The sequence below is a fragment of the Mytilus trossulus genome, chromosome 6, assembly GCF_036588685.1.
Source record: "Mytilus trossulus isolate FHL-02 chromosome 6, PNRI_Mtr1.1.1.hap1, whole genome shotgun sequence".
NCBI lineage: Eukaryota > Metazoa > Mollusca > Bivalvia > Mytilida > Mytilidae > Mytilus > Mytilus trossulus.
In genome coordinates this window covers 34,228,629-34,254,635 of record NC_086378.1, presented here as the reverse complement: position 1 = coordinate 34,254,635, position 26,007 = coordinate 34,228,629, and the positions used below count along the sequence as shown (strand labels likewise).

General features: G+C 32.5%; 1 protein-coding gene across 1 annotated transcript in view; it reads left to right on the top strand.

Moving 5' to 3' along the window:
* The window catches only part of LOC134722673 (uncharacterized), a 70,567-nt gene extending 47,733 nt beyond the window's left edge, over positions 1-22,834 (top strand). Inside the window, exons 54-78 of the mRNA XM_063586292.1 lie at positions 402-661; positions 964-1,075; positions 1,646-1,963; positions 2,468-2,772; positions 3,315-3,429; positions 3,988-4,283; positions 4,573-4,687; positions 5,287-5,534; positions 6,329-6,443; positions 6,981-7,246; positions 7,750-7,864; positions 8,405-8,622; positions 9,006-9,120; positions 9,608-9,870; positions 10,327-10,458; positions 11,409-11,558; positions 11,967-12,005; positions 13,134-13,309; positions 15,188-15,345; positions 15,850-16,022; positions 17,685-17,777; positions 18,555-18,672; positions 19,850-19,953; positions 20,897-21,011; positions 22,643-22,834. Of these exons, the coding sequence (XP_063442362.1) occupies positions 402-661; positions 964-1,075; positions 1,646-1,963; positions 2,468-2,772; positions 3,315-3,429; positions 3,988-4,283; positions 4,573-4,687; positions 5,287-5,534; positions 6,329-6,443; positions 6,981-7,246; positions 7,750-7,864; positions 8,405-8,622; positions 9,006-9,120; positions 9,608-9,870; positions 10,327-10,458; positions 11,409-11,558; positions 11,967-12,005; positions 13,134-13,309; positions 15,188-15,345; positions 15,850-16,022; positions 17,685-17,777; positions 18,555-18,672; positions 19,850-19,953; positions 20,897-21,011; positions 22,643-22,769 (4,246 nt within the window). The 3' untranslated portion in view covers positions 22,770-22,834. The remainder of the gene's footprint in view (positions 1-401; positions 662-963; positions 1,076-1,645; positions 1,964-2,467; positions 2,773-3,314; positions 3,430-3,987; positions 4,284-4,572; positions 4,688-5,286; positions 5,535-6,328; positions 6,444-6,980; positions 7,247-7,749; positions 7,865-8,404; positions 8,623-9,005; positions 9,121-9,607; positions 9,871-10,326; positions 10,459-11,408; positions 11,559-11,966; positions 12,006-13,133; positions 13,310-15,187; positions 15,346-15,849; positions 16,023-17,684; positions 17,778-18,554; positions 18,673-19,849; positions 19,954-20,896; positions 21,012-22,642) is intronic.
* The last annotated feature ends 3,173 nt before the right edge of the window (positions 22,835-26,007 follow it).

Below are 26,007 nucleotides of genomic sequence, written 5' to 3'. Positions count from 1 at the left end.
TCAGATTTCACCACCAAATATTCTGCAATACAATATTGAATGCTGACAACAGTAAATATAAAATATTTAAAACCCTTGACAAAGGTCTAGGTTGAAATTTGAAAATTTAACTGTCTCAAGTAAATAATATTGTATCACACTCTACACAGTAGTAGAAATATACGATATTTCCCCTCTCAAGACAGTTTAATTTTAATATTTAAAGTGCAAGGCTTGCCGAGCTTTTTAAATAATCAAAATTTTGCTGTTAGGAAATTTAGAAGAAATCCGAATATTTCGACATCATAATTTAATTTGGTCTAATCATTTGCTGATAACAGATATTTCACTAGTGCGATGCGAAATATTTTCACACGCCTTTCAGAAAATGTGAAAATAGCACAAATAATTGAATATTTCAGATGTGCAAGATACACTGCTATTCCATCAAGCTGTGTATTGGTAGCTGATCCTACAGATCCAACATGTTGTAAGGTTCCAGAATGTCCAGTCGTACCAACCGGTGGACCTACACCAACACCAGGATTTATACCAACCCCACTGACCCCTCAACCTGGTGTCCTTACAGGTCTAGCTCCAGTCATAACACCAACTCCAGGTATCACTCTTAGACCTCCTCAACTTGATGGAAGGACCACCTTAGCTCCTCAACCCAAAACAGGTATACTAAAAATCAAATTATTTATTTGAGAGCGTGTTCTACTGTGGAAACACTAAATCAAAAATGCATATAAATACAACATTTTCTCAATCCAGGAAACAATGTACCTTTTAAAATATTTGAATCCACAGTATTTTATTCAAAACTGAGTCTCATGAAATATTTTATAAGTAATATTAAAAATGAAATGAGAAATTCTTTGAAAGATGTTGAAAACTTCATTTTCTGACTTACACCTTTTCTGTAAAAAAATTTTTGTGTGTTTTAATCTACAAATAATTAATCCATCATCTTTATAACAGGATGTTCCTACAGAGGAGTTGTTTACCAGAAAGGAGCCCAATGGGATGATGGATGTACATATGAATGTGAATGTTTGGATGATATGACTGGTCAATACAGATGTGTTGAAAAGTAGGTCACTGTTTCTCATTTGTAACATACTGTGGATTTATTATTATTCGTTGGATACCAATTTTTCGTTTGGTACAGGTGAACCATGAAATCAAATGTTTAACAAATAATATATTTTCAAAACCACAAAATCAAATACCCATGAATATGAAAGTTTTCAGCAATCCTTGAAAATAAATGAATCAACAGTAATTAGAATTTGGCTAATATAAAGATATGTTGTACGCAAGCCTCATGTTTCAATTTTGTAAAACATTTTAAAAAAAGTTGGGCTAAACATTAGCTTAAAACAATTGTACTGACATTTATTTCAATGTATTCCATTTGCATGTTTTCATTATTTTATAACAAATTTTTGTTTATGATTTTATATAATGAGGACTTCAAAAAATATAAGAAAATAAATAACTGAGTAACCCTCTGAAATTATTTTGTTGTTTTTGCTACCTATTGAACATAATTGATTTCAACATAATTTTATTATAGCTTTAATTTTTTGTTGTTGTTTCCTACCAAACATAATAGATTGTCAACATAATTTGATTACAGCTATAATATTATGTATTATAGGTGTTCTAAGTTCCCTAACTTGGATAGCAGATGTGTCCTCATTCAAGATCCACAAGAACCATGTTGTCAGAAACCATATTGTGATTTCGTAAATCCAACACCATTCCCCAACGGTATCCCAACACCAAGACCAAATAATGCTCCCACTCCACGACCAGGACAGAACACAGTTGTTCCAACACCAATGCCGTCCCCCACCCCCGGTAAATGTGTGTACAAAGGTGTGTTCTACTCCCAGGGACAAACATGGAATGATGGTTGTGATTACTCGTGTCAGTGTGATGATGCCATGAATAACCGATACTCTTGTCATCAAAGGTAATTATGTTTGTTAATTATTAATTATGTGACTACTCGTGTCAGTGTGATGATGCCATGAATAACAGATACTCTTGTCATCAAAGGTAATTATGTTAATCATGAAAATCAGCATCATTTTATTGGCTGTTTCAGATTCTAAAGGACTATGGGTAATTTCATTATTCCTTCCCAAAAATTAAAATATAGTCAAATCATTGGCAGAATTTACTGAGAATTTTATTATATACATCTTATAATCTATTACATACAGTATATATTTAACATTATGCATATTACAAGGTAAAAATCTAGATATTGTTTTGATCAGTCCAAATGCAATATTGTTTAAGTCTGAATGAAAAGATTAAAGAGAGATATCAGATTCTATTATTGTTATTGATAGGTTTGTATGCAGAGTGTTGCAAAACCATTATAATAAAAAAAATATCTATGGAAATTCAAACATTGGTATTTGCAAATATAAAGGAATCCACGGTATATTCAATTTATTGATGATTTTAGATGTAAAGTCTATAGCCAAGTACCAGCTGGATGTAAACTAAGCACAGATCCAAATGACCAGTGTTGTTTGGTCCCCAACTGTAACATCAACTTATTCCCCAACACCCCCGGAACAGTTGTTGGAGGTACCACACCTAAAGGTTATACCCTCAATCCTCAATACAACACAGGTCCATCTGGAACTGGTCCACAATATGTCTATCCAACACCAATCCAACCAGGATCCTTTGTCGGTCAAGGCGGAACTGGAGGACAGAATCCACTGATGCCTAACTCAGGAAACAGCTTCACAGGAAGTGGCAATAGTAGGTTTTATAAGAGTGAATTGATTAGTTACACAATCGTTGAGAAATGAGCACAAACACATGGCTAAATCAAACAGTGAACGAACAAGAATTGAATACATATTTGATATTAAGAGCATTATAAATTATGATGAGCAAACAAAAAATTCTCAAATTTTGACCAACTTATACAAAGGTCAAGACTGAATCCTAAGTTTTTTAAGCAGATGGTATCCTACTTATAGTTGGATTGACTTTAACTCGAGTATCAATGGTAATGAAATTTGTCTTATTTACCAATCATGTACATTGGGAAAACATTTTGTTTTTTCTGTATTTTATAACCTAATTACAGATTTTTGGTACAAATTTATAATTTAAGTAATATTATCAATTATTGTTTGACATGTAAAGTTTTCACTAGCTGGAAAGCTTTATGCTTTGAAATTATGAAAATACCCCTGTTTTACAATATGAATTACACTTTTACTTACATAAAAAAGTGGTACATACTAATTCCCAATTCTTAATACACCTTTCATATATATTTCTTTGAATTCTAGATATGTGTATATACAAGGGAGTTGCCTACCAACAAGGTGCAACTTGGGATGATGGTTGTTCATACCAATGTGAATGTTTTGATGCAGCAAGGAGACAGTATAGATGTACTGATAGGTTAGTACACTGGTTAAATTGATATTGTGGTATGTAGGATTAAGTGCAGAGAGTCATCAATTTGCATTCAGCTTCTGTAAATTCAGATGTTGTAATGTTTTTGTTATGGCAAATATTGTGATTAGATTGGTGGCACAAAAAATAAAAATTATGATGGCATTATTTGTATGTGGTATTTTTGAAATCAAGATCTCGCATATTTATACGTTATTAAACAATTGTAAAAATAAATGCACTCAAACATTTCTGAATATATAGTATCAATAAGGACACTCAACAGCTTAGAGATTTGGGCCATTATTAAAGATTATGCATGACCAGTGAACCTAATTAGTATATGTTTTATGTTTGGAGTTAATTTACATTATGTCTTAAGAAGAATCAAGATTGATACAATAATTTAATAACAACTAAATTATTTGCTTATACCATAAGTAAAAACATGCACACAATTTTCATATTTAAAACAAAAAACGGAAATAGATTTTTTTTTAAACTTGATTTAAACCCAATTTTTTTCTGACAAGCACATGGTACATTGTTATTTCTAAATTTCAGATGTCCATCCTATCCATTCTTGCCACCACAGTGTAAATTTGTACAGGATCCTAAAGACCAGTGTTGCCAGATGGCCAGATGTGACTCTACCTTCTACACACCAGTACCTAATCCTACCATCATACCAACAATTCAACCAAACACACCCACATTTAAACCAAACACACCACAGCCACAGACACCACAGCCTCAGACAACACACAAACAGATTGTCGTCTCACCAGGACAGAATACTGGACCAGTCGGTACCAATAATCCACCTACACCAAGTGTTAACACAATAACAGGAAAAGCAGGTACCAGTCTGATTATTCATATTTTGTTAGGATTAAACATTTGACCAGTCTGCATGATTAGCCACTAGTCTGATGCCCCAGACTAGAAAAATTTCTTTCAGACTAGTGAGTTTTTGCAAAACTTTGTTTGGACTGATAAGAAAAATGTCAGAATATTGGTCTTCGGACTAGAAGTTGAAAAAGTTTTTGGTGCAGACTGTTTGACTGTTATATATTTTTTTCTCCATACCAAAAGTACCCCATATCCTTTGTTTTTATATTGTAGTAATGATTTGATATATTTCAACAGGTTATTGTCTATACAAGAACCAGTTGTATGCTAGAGGTCAGAGATGGCAGGATGGATGTGACTTGAATTGTATATGTCAAGATCCTGTAGGAAATGTCTTAAGATGTACAGCCAGGTGAACGATAATATTGTTTTCCTTAATTTTTTTACATAAATAAGGACATAAGTTTTCTCGCTTGAATTGTTTTACATTGTATTAATAGGGCCTTTTATAGCTGACTATGTGGTATGGGCTTTGCTCATTGTTGAAGGCCGTACGGTGACCTGTAGTTGTTAATGTCTGTGTCATTTTAGTCTTTTGTGGATAGTTGTCTCATTGGCAATCATACCACATCTTCTTTTTTATATACTTTAGAATCATTTATTTTTACGGCTTTCAATTTCGCGGAACTGACGAAAATTGTTTTTTTGTGGTTGATATTGGATTTTGTGGTTTTTCAAAATTTTTCATACAAGCCTATAAAAATAGAAAATTAAAAATCAAACCTATTTGGTAAAATGCAGGAGTTTGTATCTCATATGCATTTTGTCAGTGATTTCACTCTTATGACAAGACAGTTTAATTGATCCTTCATGCAGCTGAACAAAGTACTAATTTTCTAATTGGTTTTATATACCTTTAGTTTACGTGTGTGTATATTTCAAATATAAGTCTGCAAGATATCTAAAAGCACTATAGAAAAGAAATGAAACTAATCTTGTTATTTTTTCCAGATGTAAAGCCTACTCCAGTATCCCAAGCTTCTGTACACTGAAAAAAGATCCTAATGACCAGTGTTGTATGACAGTCACATGTATGGCTAACGGTCAACAATTGACACCACTGATCCCTGATGGAAAACCCACACCTTCACCAACTCTGTCACCAAGCATGATTAATGTTGTACCCCTAGGTACCCATTCTGTCGTCACAGGATCTGGTCTACCACCAGGACAGACACCAGGCATGACAGGAGGAAGAAGTAGGTTATCTTCTAATCAGATACCAAGGTGGAGGGGGATAGGACCTTTATCAGGACTCCTGGATCGGGTGTTTTTAAGCTCGGGATTTAGGGATTGACCCTTTCGGGATCCAGAAATTCTTTTTTCGAATTTCAGGACCTCAGGATTTTGTATTTTTTAAGCCTGAGATTTCAGGATTTCATGTTTTTAAGCTCGAGATTTCGGGATCAAGACCCCTCCTAACCTCCCTGAAGTGGGTATGGGAACACTCAATGTGCACCTGGCTAAAATTACTATGATCTTTACAGTATTTTATTAATGAAAATCACAAACTTCAGTTGTTTGGTTGTTTTAAAACATGATTTAAGATTTTTTTTCACATCAAATTGAAGTTGAAATTGAAAGTAATATCACATGTTCGTTATGAAGTGGATGATTTAAATATATGCAAAATTAGGAATTTAACCCAGATTTCATGATTTACTGAGCATGGAAATATAAAGTGCAAGTCTAGCATGGTATCCTACGGACAGATATTCTTGTTTTTTTTAAAGATTTAGTAAACAGGTAAGTGAAGTAGGCAGAGTAAGATTTTCTCCATATGTTGAACACCCATTGGTGGCTTTCAGCTGTTTTTTGCTCTTTGGTCTGATTTTGGTGGCCTCCAGCTGCTTTCTGCTCTTTTGTCTGATTGTGTTGGCCTTCAGCTGTTTTCAGCTCTTAAATCTGGTTGTCTCTTTGACATATTCCCCATTTCCATTCTCAATTTTGATTAATTTGGTTTCATCTACATCATATTTTTTGTTATTTACAGGTGTGTGTTTGTACCATGGTAAATTGTACAACCAAGGAGAGTCTTGGGATGATGGATGTAAATACGTCTGTACCTGTGAAGATGGAAGTACAGGAATGTACAAGTGTACATCAAAGTAAGTACAGGAATGTACAAGTCTACATGAAAGTGAGTACAGGAATGTACAAGTCTACATGAAAGTGAGTACGGGAATGTATAAGTGTACATCAAAATAAGTACAGATGGTTTGATGGAAATAAGCTTTTGCAGGAAAAAAATATGGATAAGAAAAACTGGTTTTGTTTATTTTATTACTACCACTGAGTCAATGCTGAAGGACTGATAGTCCCAGAGGGTATCAGCTGATGTGTATGTAAGCAACTATATGTCATAAACATGTTGCCTTCAACATTAGCAAAAATTGTAATGTGAAGTAAATTATAAAAAGCACAGGCATGACAAACTATGCAACCATTCAAACAAGAAAACTTATCTATTACAATATAGTAAGCAAGAAAAATGTCAGACACAACTAGCTAACGACAATCACTGTCTTCTCACTCTTCTCACCTTGAGAAGTCACCAGGTTTAAGCCTCACCTTAGCTATTAGAGGGGTAATATTAGAATTTATGATAAAAATACAAAAATTATATAATATTTCTTATTTTTCAGATGTCCATCCTATCCAGCTATACCATCCTACTGTTCCTTCACCCAGGTACCAGGTCAATGTTGCCCTTCACTTCATTGTAACAGTCCAACCTTTGGTAACTACAACCCTATTCCTCAACTGATACCCACTCCAAGACCAAATATTGCACCAACAGCTACCAACCCATACTTAATTGTACAACCTGGACAGCAATCGGTCACTAATGGTCAAGGAACAGTTGTTGTACCTGGTCAAGCTCTCACCTCATTCACTGGAAATACCAACAGTAAGTTAAGACTAAAAAGGCATTTTTTTTAACTTCAGAATGCTTATTGTTTTTGCTTATTTTCAACAAAGTGTTTTCTGGTTTGTGCATTCAATTTTGTGAATCATATTTTGAGTGCAATTTATTGTAAATCCTGAGATTTGATTTTTATGCTTGCTATTTTATAGGTTTTACAAAACTAGAAGCTTGCATTTTGAATTTTGTTTGCATTATTTACATTCAGTATTTCCTGAAACTTGATGCAAATAAATGATCAAGGAAAATTTACAAAATCAGTAATCTGAAATTATTTACAAAGGGAGGTAATTTTTGTATCTTGAATTTATGCAAATTCTAGCATAAAGTTGAAAGATCAAAAAGGGTATATTGACAAAGGAAATATTTTTTGTATTACAGATTTATGTATCTACGAGGGTAAAGTTTACAAGGGAGATAATTTTTGTGTTTCAGATTTATGTATCTACAAGGGTAAATTGACAAGGGAGATAATTTTTGTATTTCAGATTTATGTATCTACAAGGGTAAAATTTACAACAAGGGAGACAAATGGGATGATGGATGTGACTTCTCTTGTGAGTGTCTAGAAGGACAAAGTGGATTGTATCAATGCAAAGCCAAGTAAGTAGAAAGTTATAAATACATGTAGTGTCAATTTATTTACTTATTATTGAAACTTTTTTTAATGACCTTAATGCAAGGGTTGATTATGCAGTTCCAGTAATAATGCATGGTATATTCATTCCATTTCTGGTATATCACAAATTTGAATAAACACATATACCATATATGTCGCTATGTGCTTGAGAGGAATTAAGTTTCTGGAAATAAATTAACCAATCAGAATTTCCTTTTAAATTGTGAAGAAGAAAAATAAAGTGGGGAAAAAAAGTAATTTTTGCATAAACTTCTTTTTGCTTAAGAAAAATATGAATTGTAAATTTAAATTTACCAATTTTTTTATTTTTTTTTATTATGGCCAGTATATCCAATTAAATGAAAGTTACAATTTAAAAAATACATAATATCAAAATATACACCCAAAATATCACTATTTTCCCAGTCTATACAAAAAATGGCAGAATGAAAACTAAATAACTTATGTAGAATTAAATAATCTCTATTATTTCATTATTTTGTAACTATTTTCCCACACCACAGATGTCCAACCTATCCAAAGATGCCAGCTCAGTGCTACATGACCAAACAAAATGGTGACTGTTGCTCTAAACCAATGTGTACAGGTCCTGATGGTAGCCAGATCAATCCTCTCTTACCAGGAAGTAAATACCCTGTTTACGGTAGCTTTGGAGGAGGATACACTGGATTCAGACCAAATTACACCCCAGGCCAAAACACCGTCACAGGAAATAGAGCCAGTGAGTATAATATGATTCAAAAGTCTAGAATATTGACAGAAACTTTGCTGATGTTCATGCTAATTAAATCTGTTAAGGTGAACAAAATGGGATAATGTTATGTTAATTTGTTTGTTCGTAAATGTTTATTTTTAGTTTTTTACTAGTGTTGAAAAAGTGGGAGCAAGTTTACCATGTAACTGCTCTACAATGTCTATCCATCTGAGAGAAAACTATGGTCAAAGTTGTCATGGCTTCTATGAAAGACATGAAAGGCAATCGTTAAACACTATGTTTAACATCCATGACATTAACATGTTCTTGTCCAATGATATGCATATGATATTTGCCACTGGACATTAAACACCTCATCAAGATATTTTCAAGTCTTTTGTGAATTACAGATGTATGTATATACAAAGGGCATGTCTACCAACAGAACCAAAGATGGGAGGATGGATGTGACTTCACATGTGTGTGTACTGACTCTACTAATGGACAATACAGATGTTCATCCAAGTAAGTACCTCATAGATTGTAAATGTGTGTACATGTAAGTGTGTGTACATACTCCATAGATTATAAGTGTGTGTACTGACTCTACTAATGGACAGTTTAGATGTTCATCATAGTAAGTATTCCATATGTGGTTAGCAGTAGACAAAAAAGTAATAAGTTAACCACAAACTTGACATATTTGCTCTAATCGTTGAGAAATACTGTAATTCAGAAACTATTGTGGGCATTGATTATTTTGATTTTTTAGATGATAATATGATTTAAATTGTTGCCTTTTCTGGAAAATCTACATACAGCTACAGATATTAGAATGTGAGTTCTTAGTATTTGTATATCCACACATTCACATCATAAAAACCATGCTATAATTGATGTATTTACAGTAATATAATTGTAAGTAAATACTTTACAAGCAAGTCAAAATGATATTTGTCCTAATCACCAATTAATATCTTTCATTAAATTTATATATGAATTTATGTTTTAGGTGTCCAACTTACAACGCACTTCCATCACAATGTAGAATGTACGATGTACCGGGAGACTGTTGTAAGGAGGTCCGCTGCGACATGAGCCAGGTACCACCAACACCAAAGGTCCCAACACCACAACCAAATACACCTGCTCCACATGTAGATCCTAACTGTTATGATGTCCTCGATAACTGTAAGGCCTTTGGAAAGCAAGCATGTAGCTCCACATATGAGACCTGGGCTAGAAAGAACTGTAACATGTATTGTGGATTCTGTAGTAAGTTTTCAGATGATCTATTAGAGAGCTTTGTTAACGTGAATTACATTTATTTTGTGGATACCAATTTTTGTATATTTTAAATAAATTGTATTTTCATAGATATAAGATTTTGGGGTTTTGCAAAATTTGCATACAAGCATATAGAATTTTTTTACTTCGTTAAACATTGAATGTCGTGGTTCACGTAGACTTGCCAGAATTTTTCAGATTTTTTTGTCACATTGAAATCACACCATTTAAGGCCAAAAGAAAGGCATACTTCTCTGTGAAGTGCAATTCAATGCAATTTGAAAAAGGAATCAGGCATTTTTGAAAACAAAACCACCCCAAAAAATTGTCATTTGAATTGATTATTACAATAATGCTGTTTTCCATATATCCTACCATTAACCCCAAAATAAAGCATTCTTGTTTATAATATATTCTGATATGTAATCTTTTTATATATTCTAGACTCATCATTTACAAATGCTCCAACAACATGTTCAGATAAACTTTCAAATTGTCCTGCTTATGGCAAATCAGCATGTCAAGGACAATACGAACCATGGGCACGAGACAACTGTGCACAATATTGTGGTTTTTGTAAGTACTATTTTTAGATCACACATGTCAACTTTTGAATACTCCAATACTGTAAACCAAGTTATTTTTGTGAGCTATTTATTTCTCGTGACTTTCGCAAGTAGAAAATTAACGCGAATATAAATCGGCGCGGATATGTCAAACTGGGATCTTCCTTGTTAAACTACATCAAGTAAATCAGAAAATCGCGAAATTAAATAGCCGTGAAATAGTCTAGAAAGGGTAAAATGTGAAATAAAGTATCCGCGAAAATAAGTTGGTTTACAGTATATATTTTTTTTCTTTTTTTTGTTGTAATTTCTAACAATTAAGGCATATACATGACATTCAGACAATATCATACATGTAAGATATATACACTATGTAATTATTATAAATACATTACAATTTGAAATCTGTGACATTTTCTTCACATCAGGTCAAACGAAAAAAGTTTCTAGTAAGATTTAATCTAGGGGTTTATAAGGGTTAGGGGAGGGGGCTCTTGGAAATAAATTAGAAAATCAACGAAGATTGGCTGAATAAAGTTATAATTGCTTAAATAATAAGTTTTGGTCATATTATTTAACCTTTAAAACGAAAAATTGTCTAGTACAGTATAAAATATGTCAAGTATGTAATTTGAATATCATTATCATCATCGACTTCAGTCTAGATTGACAAGGATTGTCAGTTTTTCTATCAAAGATAGGTGGTTCATTTCGAGCAATCTTGCTTCCTTCACCATTGAAAACTGATAGCCACAAAGTAACCAATAGTGCTGAAAGTGACGTTTAAAACTGATAATTTATAAATACAATTATTTACCCCCTTGTGATGTGTTTTCAGATTCATCACTCGATAACTTGCTGTGTTCCGTCAAATATTTGTTTCACTTCTTATTTATAAATTAAGATAAAAATGCTCTATTTTTTAAAATAACCATAATTTAATGTTTTTCTTTTCAACAGGTCCTGGAACAGGTTCAGGAACAGTACAACCTCAAACTGGCCAATGTGTGGATAAACTTACCAACTGTAATGAATTCGGAGCTTACGCATGCAAACAACCATACCTCGCCTGGGCTCAAGATAAATGCCCAAGATACTGCAACTTCTGTAGTAAGTTAGATGTATTGATAAATTTACTCATTTTATCCAACTGAAATACTTTTGATATATTAATAACTATTGGATACCAATTTTCCTGGATATTGTGGATGATAGGTAAAACTATGAATTTAGTTGCTCATTCATTTTTTTAAGGGACCAGCTGAAGCCTGCCTCTGATTTTGTCAAAATCAAAATTCTGAACAAATTACAATTTGTTTTATAAAGTCAAACTGTACAAGTAGCCAGAAATTTAAACAAACTGCTGTAGAAAACACAGTCAAGTCGTGAAAGTGCAAGGTGATAAAAAAAAACCTGGAAGTTGAATTTTGCATGAAAATGAAATGAAAATAGAAATATTTAAAAAGTAAATTAAGTTTATGCTTAGTATCATGACTGATTATTTTGTGTCTATTGCAGATGGCCCATCACAACCACAAGTGGCACTTCCAGGTCAAGGTAAATCATTGAATTTACTTACTCATAATTTAATCTTTTCAACTTTCATGGGTTATCTATAATTTCATGCATTCTCTCCAATTTTTGAAGAGATATCTTTTATATCAGTATTTCAAAAGTAAAATAACAAAAATACTAAACTCCAAGGAAAATTCAAAACAGAAATTCCTTTATCAAATGGCAAAATCAAAACTCAAAGACATCAGGCAAATGGAAAACAACTGTCATATTCCTGACTTGGTACTAAGTCGAATAATTCAAGCCCTTTCCGTGTCTGATTTTCTCCCAAACGAAGGCTTGAACTCCTTGTGATCATTGGCCGCGTCGCCTGCTCTCTGTGAGAGAGAGCCAATCAGCGCCGATCAGGATAATGAGTCTGCGCAACTGTCTTGTAATTGTCTTATCAAACACGCGTGTTCAATTAACACAAATCAGATAATAATTAATTAACATCAATTAACATTAATTAACATCAGTTTACATCGTTTAACATCAAGTAACATCCAAAACTCCTCCTTCTTTAGCTGCCAATTTAAATCAAAATTCCCATATTGCAAAGCGGTGAGAATTTTCTGGTTGACGGTCTTGATCGAGGAAGACGTTCAGGCATTAATGTAGCCTTCGTAGATCAGCGGAATATAACAACTGAATTATTCGGGTTAACTTGGTACAGGCATTTCCTAATTACATTAAATAGCTGTAACAGACAAAAAAGAAAATTTTACAGTATAAATCATCTATTGTATGTTTAATATATATTACTGGTATGATTGCCATTGAGCCAACTATCCATCAAAGACCAAAGGGTGTAGACTTTTAAGCTACTAAAGGTCACAGTATTTCTACATACCTGCCAAGTTTTCAAAATGCCCATGGGGGTTTTGCATGCAAAATGGCTGCCACACTACTAAAAAAACCTTCAAGGGGCCTTCAAATACAGTGTACTGTTGTTTTTTGGCTTCTTCATACTTTTATAAGCCTAAATTCATTGTAAAATTAATTGTTTTGTTCAAATTGTGGACATAATTGCTCTTTAAAATTTTCAATTTGGGAGCCTCCATTGGGGAAATCCCCCACAAATAGTGACAGTTAGCAGGTATGTTTCTATAACTTTATATATGATTACAGGCTGGATGATTATGATGAAGGGTGTAGCTGGTGTACCAGGTAACTTGTACCAGATGTGGCAGAGCCCAACAACAGTGAACGAGAATGTACCACAAGCCATGTATCTTACTGCTCAATACCCAGGACACTACAAACCAGACTTGGCTAATCACTGGTCACAACTCTGTATAGATAAGGTATATAACTTTCTCCTCATTACTTTGAATAACTTTGTATTGTCCAATTTAGTACTTTCTAATTTTGAACATATAAGCAAACATTTTAAGCTCACCTGTCATAAATTGTTCTTGTTATCCATTCATCAATCCAAAGAATAAGTTTAAATCCACAGTGTATGTTTATAGGACAGCAAATCAATTAAGACAACCAAAGGACATCTTTGAAAATACAAGTGTCTTTTCAAAATGCTCAGCTCGAAAAGTAAACCATTATAGGTCAATGTACGGCCTTCAACACAGAGCCTTAACTCACACCATGGAAGTATTATATTGACAGGAACTCCAACAAGCAGACTTCAAACGTTTATAGTGCGATGCCGCAAAATCTTTAAGTATCTGTTAATTAACTCGACATGTCTTATGGATGCATGGGATCCTATCAAATTTTTGGAACCTCGTGAAAGATCGTAATTACGGAACATACCGAAATAAACGGATGTGTACTTAATTGTCAAGGAAATGACATTTACTGACAGTGTGAATGACAAATATATCAATATTTACGGTTTTGCTGCTTTTGAAAAAACAAATAAAAAAGAAATGAAACGAAACGAAATTCTGGCAACTGTTTTCTACACATAGAAAAAAAATATATAGAAAAACCCTGAGGAGTAAAAATACTCAGAAGCAATACACATTTAAGTATAAGTACAAATGTAACAATCAATCTTAAAATAGTATGATTTTTATTCATAAGAGGATCGTTGGCTAATCACGCGTAGCTGTATATTCTAAGCTTGAAAATCATAAAATTTTCATGTAAAATAAACGGAAAAGTTATCAGTAATAATTATTGATATTTCGAAACTGTTTAGCTTTTTTAAAAACACACCAATAAATTTAAATATGATTTCCATGATAAAAAAAATAACTGCTCAGACCCAATTAAAGTGATCGTTCTTCAAATGCATTCAGAAATATTTAAAGCCATCCGTAAAAATAAATCTGTCAAACATCAGAATATTCTCGGACAATTTGAATGTTAAGATTAGTTTACAACGAATTATCATAAAAGGTGTAAAAATTAATCTGATTGACTCGTAACCTGATATTGCTATATAGAGGAAATCACATGTGTGTAATTATTTAAAACATCTTTAGTCTTTAAAATATATTTGATAAGTAAGTTAAAATCATTTTACGATATTTAACGATAGAGAAAAACATATATCTTTGCGTTACACTCGATAAGAGTTTACGATCTTTTACTTGAAATTTAAGTTATCTGGCGCCATCTGGCACACTTCACGCGCATCACATTATTTTCTGCTAACACTCTACTACAGACTCATTTAATTTTTATAACACGATATTTTCCGATTTTCTAGTTATATTGATAAAAATATATCTAACAAAACTAAAAATAATCTTAACTTCTTTCCAAATATAGTTAATTTTCTTATGTCATTCTGTGAAATAAGGACCGATTTTTTAGATTGTTTCAGCTGTAGTTTTTATTTATTGAACAGAAACAGGTGTCGTTGTCCATGTAGCGATTCGCAAAAAGCCACAGGAGTTTCCGTGTTTATTTACATTGGTAGGTAGACAAGCCCTTCGATAACAGATCACGTGATAAGATCAGTTTCTGTAAACTTTACAGGCGACAGCGGCATCGCAGATACCCCACAAAGGAGTTATCACGTACTTGACAAACTGAGTCGGAAGCTTTTATTTTCTTAAAGAAATCAGTGGGATCCGAATTTGCTAATTTTTCGTTGGAGTTCCTGTCAATATAATACTTCCATGCTCACACTAAGTCCATTTTTGTTGGTCAAATACGAGTAAGAAATGCATAAAATCATTAAAAAAGACTGAATGTATGTCTTGGTTTTATAGGTGAAAGTTGCAATTTACAACAATGGTGTAGAGAAGGCCAACATTGTATTCAATGCTGTTGGTGCTGACAAGAACAATTGGTTTGACAAGAGCAGAGTCATCTCCTCTACATACACAGATATACAGAATGCTCCTTCTGAATTCTTCAGCATGATTGGGTAAATATCTTTATCTGAAATCAGTGAAATAAAATTTCTTTTTGTATTGAAAGACAAGAAAACCATATATGTATACAGATAACAGTTTTCTCTATCAATGAAAAACTACCTGTTGAGAATTTCAAAATCAAGAGTCAAATGTTGGTCCATACAAAATGGTCTATAAAGGAGGTCAGATGTTATACAAAATTTCTTACCCTTTTCCATATGCCCTTGTTTTCTAAATGTTATTTTATCCTTCCCTCAAGTGCAACTTCTTTGTAGATCATACCAAAGGATGATTTGGTAAACTGGTTCTTATTAAGAAACCAAGGGATGTTAAATAAGCAGTAGTCATATTTCAAACATATAACCCTTGAAGATACAGATTACATTGTTGATAATTTATTTCTTTCCGCTGGGAAAAAATGACCCCCTAATTTTGAATTGCAGAATTTTTGTTTTTAATATTTTTGAATATTCCCCTTCTCCTCTGTTCATTTTCTGTTTTCTATTTTTTTGCAGAGATCAAACAAGTGGAAGACAATTTTACATGAGTAGTAGTTCTAACAATAAATGTGATTCTAATGGTTGGATGATGGTATCTACTCAGAATGGATGTTCATACGAGACCACTAGTGGTGCCAAACCAGCTTTCTTATATGCACCTGGTCAAACCATGACACACTGGAGTCAGAGTAAGTATTTTACTTAATATCAAAACCTGATCTATTTGGTGCCAAACCAGCGTCCTTGTATGTACCTGGTCAAACCATGACACACTGGAGTCAGAGTAAGTATTTTACTTAATATTAAAACCTGATCTATTTGGTGCCAAACCAGCGTCCTTGTATGTACCTGGTCAAACCATGACACACTGGAGTCAGAGTAAGAATTTTACTTAAAATTAAAACTAGATCTATTTGGTGCCAAACCAGCGTCCTTGTGTGTACCTGGTCAAACCATGACACACTGGAGTCAGAGTAAGAATTTTACTTAAAATTAAAACTAGATCTATTTGGTGCCAAATCAGCGTCCTTGTATGTACCTGGTCAAACCATGACACACTGGAGTCAGAGTAAGAATTTTACTTAATATTAAAACCTGATCTTTATTTTAAGTGGTGCCAAAACCAGCATTCTTAAATCACCTGGACAAACCATGACACACTGGAGTCAGAGTAAGAATTTTATTTAATATTGAAACCTGTTTTAAGTGGTGCCAAACCAGTATTCTTATATGCACCTGGTCAAACCATGACACACTGGAGTCAGAGTAAGAATTTTATTTAATATTAAAACCTGTTCTAAGTGGTGCCAAACCAACATTCTTATATGCACCTGGTCAAACCATGACACACTGGAGTCAGAGTAAGAATTTTATTTAATATTAAAACCTGTTCTAAGTGATGCCAAACCAACATTCTTATATGCACCTGGTCAAACCATGACACACTGGAGTCAGAGTAAGAATTTTATTTAATATTAAAACCTGTTCTAAGTGATGCCAAACCAACATTCTTATATGCACCTGGTCAAACCATGACACACTGGAGTCAGAGTAAGAATTTTATTTAATATTAAAACCTGTTCTAAGTGATGCCAAACCAACATTCTTATATGCACCTGGTCAAACCATGACACACTGGAGTCAAAGTAAGAAATTTATTTAATATTAAAACCTGATATACTTTCTGAAGCTTTTTGAGAGAGATTCCTGCATCAACATAGTCTGATGAATAAGATTAAAAATATTAATATTTTTTCCATAATGACAGGTTTAAGCATAACCTAAATAATTAGAACGATTAAAGGACAGAAATTCAACTTTCATTTTGTCAATAACATCTCAGCAGCCTAGTTTGTAACCTCATGCATTTTTGTCATTTCTGAAATTGAATGTATGGATTCAGTGAAGTGTTTCAGTGGCTTTTTTTTTTGCATTTACCTAATTAAGTTCTTTATTTACCCACCTGTAGAAGTAGGGTTTTTCGGTTATTTTTGTTGTCACCACAAATGAAGACATCTGACCTTACAATAAAACAGCAATTTCTTCATGACACAGGCACATAATCTTATGGTTTACTAGTTTCTAAAAAAAAGACTTAAGTTACATTCAATCATAATATTGCAAAAAAACTAGATATTTTGAATTGTATATTTCAAAACAAAATATTTAGAATTGTATATTTCAAAATTGAATGTTTAACCTTAAATATGGCCTTTTTCTCCACTTTCTTTAAATTTCAACAATTTTGATATATCAATATGTATCTTCATCAAAATGGCAAAAATCTACATTTTTTTCTTTTTTGCCCCTTTAAATCGATTTTTAAGAGATAATTTCATTTTCTTTTACAGCCAGTGCAGGCAAAGGAGATGTGTTTGCCATTCTTGCCCATCAAGATTGTTCTATCAGATCTACACCACAACCCACAGGAATTATTGGAACGAGTAAGTACATGTTTCACCAGGGAGAGAAGTAAAATGTCAAAGAGACAACAACCCGACTAATGAGCAGATAAAAGCCAAAGGCCACCAATGAATCTTCAACCCAGTGAGAAAATCCTGCAACCTGTAGGTGGTCCTCAGCTGGCCCCTAAATAAAAATGTTTACTAGTGCAGTTAGGGCATTATGTTTTCTGGTCTGATGGTCCTTTCGTCCCGCTTCAGGTTAAAGTTTATTGTCGAGGTAGTTTTTGATGAAGTTAAGTCCAATCAAATTGAAACTTAGTAGTCATGTTCCTTATTCTTTCTAATTTTAATGCCAAATTAGAGTTTTTACCCCATTTTCATGGTCCACTGAACATAAGAAAATGATAATGCAGACTGGGCATCTGAGTACTTGGAACACATTCTTGTTTTTCTCATTACGCTATTTTCAAACAGTTCACTATTAAAAAATCTGTATTCTACTGATATAAATTTATTTTTCATGAGCATACTATAGTTTCCCAAAACATTGAGAATTTGAACAACTTACATAAATGGACTCATTCAAGCAATAAAGGACCCCAAAAATGACTATTGTAAAACCATTCAAACGGGAAAACTAATGGTCTAATCTATATAAAAAACAAGAAACACTTATGATCCACATCAACAAACTGCAACTACTGAACATCAGGTTCCTGACTGGTGCAAACAGATGCAGCAGATTTAAACGTTTTCTTAGGTACATACCAACCTTCACCCATACTTGAAAGTATATATTTGAATTGTTTGTTTCAGCTCATGCCTGTATTTACAAACAAAAGATTTACAGACAAGGAGAACACTGGGTAGATGGTTGTGATTATAACTGCACATGTGTTGATGAGAACGCTGGACGTTATGTCTGCAACAGTTTGTAAGTTTTTAAAACTAGTTAATGTGATTATAACTGCACATGTGTTGATGAGAATGTTGGACATTATGTCTGCATTTGTAAGTTTTTACACTAGTTAATGTGATTATAACTGCACATGTGTTGATGAGAATGTTGGACATTATGTCTGCATTTGTGAGTTTTTACACTAGTTAATGTGATTATAACTGCACATGTGTTGATAAGAACGCTGAACGTCATGTCTACAACAGTAAGTAAGTTTTTACACTAGTAATTGTGATTATAACTGCACATGTGTTGACAAAGTGGTGGACGTCATGTCTACAACAGTAAGTAAGTTTTTACACTAGTAAATGTGATTAAAACTGCACATGTGTTGACAAAGTGGTGGACGCCATGTCTACAATGTTAGTAAGTAAGTTTTTACACTAGTAATTGTGATTATAACTGCACTTCAAAAAATTTCAACCAACCATTTTATCAGAAAAATTACACTGGTTATATAGCAGTTTGGCAAATACTAATTTTGATCATTGAGAAGCTTAATAAAGAAATAATTGATGTGAGCTATACTTTATTGTAGTTTTAACATGGGTAGGCATTATACTCGTGATTATTTTTGCCCATGCGATAGTGAGGGCTAAAATAACAAGAATATAATGCCTACCAATGTTAAAACTACAATAAAGAATAGTTTGCATCAATAATTTGATTAGGACAATTAAGGTAATTTCTATGTCCGATGTGTATGAAGTGTTGAGCGTTTGTGTAGGCTCTTCCATGAACCTCCCTTTTTTGTTTGTAATCAAACCAAAGACTGATTTTTCAGAGCGAGGATTTTGAACAGCCAGCATAAACGGTTGTCATATCTTGGTCAAATAGGTTAATTTTGAATTGCAATACCTAACAGTCATGATAAATGAATTAGTAACAACATGTGCATCATTTAAAAGTTTTGAAGTGTTTCAAGTGAATGAAACATATAAAATGCATGCCAATATGATAAAATTCATTATTCTGCAGTACTCAATATATACATGTGCAAACAAATTTTAGAGCATGGGTTTATTCACAAAGCAAAGAATCCCGTCATTTTAGAATATTCCCTAAACTACACAATGCAATTAAATAGCTGATTTTACAGATTTATCTCCCTGTAGTATTAGGTACCACCTTAATAAATTATTTTTTTCTTCAGATGTGCAACATACAACAGTTTACCACCAGGTTGTACTTTGAAGAAACAACCAGGACAGTGTTGTTCAGTACCAGACTGTATAGATATACATGGACATTTCCCAGGTATACTTAACAAATTAATAGGCTGTCCAAGTAAATATCAGGCAAATCTTATGATATGGGTGGCACAATATAATTTTTTTTCCCACTGAATTTTTGGTTCCAACACAATGTTTATATCATACAAATGATATTATGTCAAAGATGTGTTTGAATCAACAGTGGATGGCTCAAAAATTAAAGTTCACTAACAATGCAACAAAATTTTGTACAAAAGGAAGAGTTATATCCCCTTTTCAATGAATTTTCAGTGCTCTCTATGTATTTTTTTTCTCTTTATTTTTTGCAGATAATTAACAAACAAAATTAAACTTAGAGAAAGGATGAATTTGTGATAAGAAATAGAAGAAAAAATTTTGAAAACAAAATATGTTATGTGCCATCCACTGCCTGGTTTTTCCATGGACACCCTCTTTAAAAAATATGTCATTTAGAATCTTTCTAAATTTTGGTTCCTCAATCTTTCACTTTAAACTTTATTTGGTCTTTTTAGCGTTTTCAATTGGAGCCTCACTGATTAGTCTTTTTTAGATGAATGGTGTGTCTTGCATAGTAAATTTTAATTCTAGTATGTATGATGAATTTATTTCAAAATGAAGAAAACCAAATTTCCTATGTTCCAAGCACTTTTCTAGATTAAAATTCATTAAAGTCTGTTATAGCAAATACAGTATTAACTGGGTCTTAATCTCCAAATGTGTCTTAATCTCCTAACATTTTTTATTTTCTTCGTCTTCTACCTTTTTTTATTTTCTTCATCTCCTAACTTTTTTTTATTTTCTTCATCTCCTAACCTGTTTCTTAATGTAAACTTAACAACCAGGCATACAGAATGTCAGAAATTGTAGCAATATTTGCATTTAGACTCACTGGGTACTTGTTCTCTTTTATGGAAATTGTTTGTGTCAGAATTGCTAGCAATATTGTATATTTTTTGTATTTTAAGGAGTCTGTGTGTACAAGAACAAGACATATTCCGAAGGTCAGAAATGGTCAGATGGATGTAAATATAACTGTGAATGTGTAGATGGCAGTGCTGGAAAATATGTGTGTAAAGAAAAGTAAGTATCATTGTCACTGTTTTACCAAATTTTTCTTTGATCTTGCTGACTCAGCGGATATTGAGTGATATAAAAATTATCGCTAGAAACTAAGGGAGTGTGTGGTGTTGTTTAAATGAAATTGACATGAAATTGACAACGTTTTCATAGGCAAAATAGCGATAAACAGTATATCATTGGTCATCTCAATTCGATTGCTTTTCTCACTTTTGCGGTATTGGCTCAAGTGAGTAAATTAATCTTGTTGACATGATCAACCATAATCTATATATGAAAAAGAATTAAAATCTATTTGTATGTATATTGAAGAAGCTCTTGATTTGAGAGACCACCATACTTTTTCATCAGATAATAATCTTTTACTGTAGTTCGTGCATATACATATATCTCATATTGTGTGTTTTAAGTAAATTTATGAAAATCTAGAATAATACTGATGTATAATTTTATGAAATCAGTATCAGTTTATAATGTATTGGTATACATAGAATTGGCTTATGACTTGTTACATGCATCTTTATTTCATTTATATGTTGTTTTAATATTATAATTGTCTGTATTTGGATCACGCCTCTATTGTGCTCTTTCCAATAAAATATTGAATTGAATTGAATAATTATTACATTGAAGAATTTTTGATACCTGCATACTGAATTATATTACAGTGTAACCTGGGTTATCCGACACTCTGGGGGGCCAGAAAAAATGTCTCATTAAGCAGGGTGTCGACATACTCAGGTTTTTTCTGCAATGATCTATATATTTGGGGACCAATTAAAATGTTTCAGTTAAAACAGGATGTCGAAATACTCAGGTGTTCGATTAGGCAGGAGATATCTGTATTTATTTGGATTTTTTTCTATAAATGCAAAAAATGGATATTTTTGAAATCTCAAGTAGATATTTTATATGAATTCATAGGGTAAAATATACTTACCACATATTGTATATTATTCTCAGTATTATAAAGGAAAAGCAGTTGTATACAGTGGCAGATCCAGAGGGGGGTTTCAGGGGTTGGAACCCATCCTTTTTTTTTAACAATTAATGCATTTGAATGGGGACATATGGTTTGGTTGGTACAAAAATGACATAATTACTAAAGGTCACAGTACATTCTTCAACAATGAGCGAAATCCGTAATGCATAGCAAGGTATAAAATGAAAAATGTTAAACAATTCAAATGAGAAAGTTTGTTTCTTAATTGTATATCAAAGGTATTGCTTGGCCTAGGTCCACAAAATTAATTGTCTGTCAATATTTGTTTGATTCTAAATGTTTGCTGATTATAAAATCAGGATATATGCAAACAACAGTACATATTGTAGACAGATATATGCCATTATCATATAACATATTTGTATAGTAAAAAATAAAAGTTTCATTTATTTTCTAAGTACCAATTTTCGTCTATTAAGGAAAAACTGATGCTTGATTCAGTGGTTTTACCCAATTCTGCATACAAGCCTTTAGAAAATTTGAAATTTGTAAAATACTTTCTGTAAATTCCTGGTATTAAACCTTGATGCATAAATTCTTAGAAAATTGGTACCTCACCAATAATAATAAATAATGCACTGTATGTAGCTGATTGAAGCATAAACTTAATCATTCCTATCTTATTTTTCAGATGTTATACATGGAATTTACCAAGCGTATGTTCATTAGATCCACCAGCGGCAGGGTTTTGTTGTTCTACACCTAACTGTCCGAGTTTTGTACAAATAACATACCCACAAGGTTATGTCAAACAATAGTGTAGTGTTAGCACGTAGAACCTTGACTTATTAGAACAACTCATTAAAATCCCATTGTTATCATTTTCTTTTGTTTTGTTTTAATTGAAGTTGCCTTTATCTCTTCACAATGGAGGAGAGAAAACTTATCTGTAATACAACAAATGTACAATGCAATGTAATGTTAATATGTTTTTCTGTATACCTTTGTTCAACTTAGGTGATACCAGATTAAAATGATATACAACAAAGACTGATATTACTGTAACTTCAGAAATTATTGCCTGCATTTATCATTTATGACCTATTAGTGCCATTGTGTCAATATAATTTAATTTGATGCAACTTCCATAAAAGAGGTTTAGCATTATAAAACCAGGTTCAGTCCACCATTTTCTACATTTGAAAATGCCTGTTGTCCATTTGTTTGATGTGTTTATCATTTGATTTTGCCATTTGTTAGGGACTTTCTGTTTTGTATTTTCCTATTTTCCACAGTATTTTTGTGACTTTTTGAAAAATGGACAAAAGTGGGAGATTGATTATTGTGAGTCAGAAAATATGTATCAGATTTCAGAATGTGATTTTGTATTATTGCAAAACTCACACAGTTGCATCAATAAGAACCTCACTATTTCCATTTTTACAGTACTTAAATTTTACTTCAATATTCACTTGTGATCAAGAACTCAAATGATGCACAGGTTTTTTTAGCTGTTGGTTTATTTTCATCAGGATTTATTGATAAAACTGGTATGCCCATTCAGGTTGGTCATAATTTGTGATGCAACTTACAACCAGAAAAATTTCACATATTTTACCAAATTTGCCATTTCAAAATCTAATGCATTCTAAGTAATATTTTGACTCACTGTACACCAAAACATTGTGGTTGGTTTAAGACATTCAAAATAATGGAATTTCAACCAATGATGTAACATTATTTTCATTTTGGTGTGAACAATAGGTTTACCGATAGTCCTTTAGGTTCTGAAAAGGCGAATGTGGAATTGTCTAAGAAAAGTATGGTCGTTATCTGTTTTAGACATTAAATATGTTGGATGAAATCCAGGGAAATATATTCATTCTAGAAATTTAATCTACCGGTATGGCAAATGCTCTTCTTTTATACTTGCTGTGATAAGATTTTGACAATGGTCTGTTAAAATCATTATTGCATTTAATAACATTGTGCTAGCTATTCATTCTAGAATTTTAATCTAAGCTAATGCTCTTCTTTTACCTTTGATACAATAACATATTTAACTATGGTCTGATACGCCCGACATCTTGTGTGGAAGTTTTATGCAATAATCATAAATAGTTTCTGAGAAAGTTTTAAGCAATAACCATATATTGTTTTTGAGACACGGCGGGACATGTAAAACCCCCAACCCTGTTTTTTTTTTTACAAAAAACTAAATATCACTTAAATAAAATTTTGAATCAAAACCAAAAAGTATACAGATCTTTAGATTAAAATAACAAAGAAGTGTGTAAAGTTTTAAGCAATAATCATAAATTATTTTTGAGATAAGGCGCAACATGTAAAAAAACCTCCCTGTTTAACAAAATACTCAATAACTCCAAAATAAAGTTTTAAATCATCACCAAAAAGTATACAGATCTTTAGATTAATATAACAAAGAAGTGTGTAAAGTTTTAAGCAATAATCATAAATTGTTTTTGAGATACGGCACAACATGTAAAAAAAACCTCCCCCTTTTTTACAAAATACTCAATAACTCAAAATTAAAATTTTGAATCATCACCAAAAAGTATACAGATCTTTAGATTAATATAACAAAGACATGTGTAAAGTTTTCAGCAATAATCATAAATCGTTTTTGAGATATGGTGCGACATGTAAAAAAAACCTCTCCCTTTTTTACAAAATACTCAATAACTCAAAAACAAAATTTTGAATCATCACCAAAAAGTATACAGATATTAAGATTAATATAACTAAGAAGTGTTTAAAGTTTTAAGCCATAATCAAGAATCGTTTTCGAGATACAGTGCGACATGTGAAAAAAACACACCCCTGTTTTAGTTACAAAGTGCCGTAACTCAAAAAGTTTTAATCTTATTTTCACCAAAAAGTATACAGATCATTTGACCATCATAAGAAACAACTATATTAAGTTTCATGAAATTTGGATAAGTCGTTCTCAAGTTAAGGTGCGACATGTTTACGCCGGACAGACGGTACGACAGACGGACGGACACCGGACATTTGTATACCATAATACGTCCCGTCAAAATTTTGGTAAAATGTTTTAACCAGGCATTTCATAATAGCAAGTCAGCAGTTTTAGAAATTTAAGAATTGACGCTCATTTCACTGAACTAGTACATTTTTATTGGGGGCCAGGTTAGACCACATCCAGGTACAGGATTTTTTTGCTGCTTTGAAGACCTATTGGTGGCCTTTGGCTATTATCTGCTCTTTGGTCAGGTTGTTGTCTCTTTGACATATTCCCTATTTCCATTCTCAATTTTAAGAAGTTGACATCACAACATTTGATATGTACTCTACGTATGGTTGTTTACAAGAAATAACAGATGGTTAAGGGTAACATGAACAAAATTGTAGTATATAAGAATCTGATGTAATAATTACAATAAAATTATGACCAATGAACCATGAAAATGAGGTCATGGCCAGGTGAATTAAACAAGTGGGATATTTTCATTTTAGAATTATTCTATACACCAAATATAGTTTACCTATTACAATAGAATACCATAACTTGGCATAATACTGTAAATACTTCCCATAAATAGGTTTATAAAAATTACATGGCAATTTTTTTTGGGGGGGTTATTTAACCATGAAAGTAAGGTCAAGAACAACAGAACATTCAGACCATGCAGTATTTTTTAACAAGATAGAGATTTTCCAGCTCTTCTGCCTTTAGCTTTACACTAAACTTCTACAAGGCTGCTTCTTGATTAGTCATTTAAATCACACATTCTTTGGCATGTAAAATTCAAGATTAGCACTGTCAAATTGATATCAACAAAGGTTTTCTGTATTTTGAAAGAACTGTCACTGTCATGCTTGCTTGAACTGCCACACTCTGCGCCTATTTCAAAATCTATCAAATACCATAGCTGCTGAAGGGCAAAAGTGAAATATACCACCAAAATCTTTACTGCAACTTTACAGTATATATATATATATAAACAAGAATGTGTCCCCAGTACACTGATGTCCCATCCACACTATCATTTTCTATGTCCAGTGGACATTGGA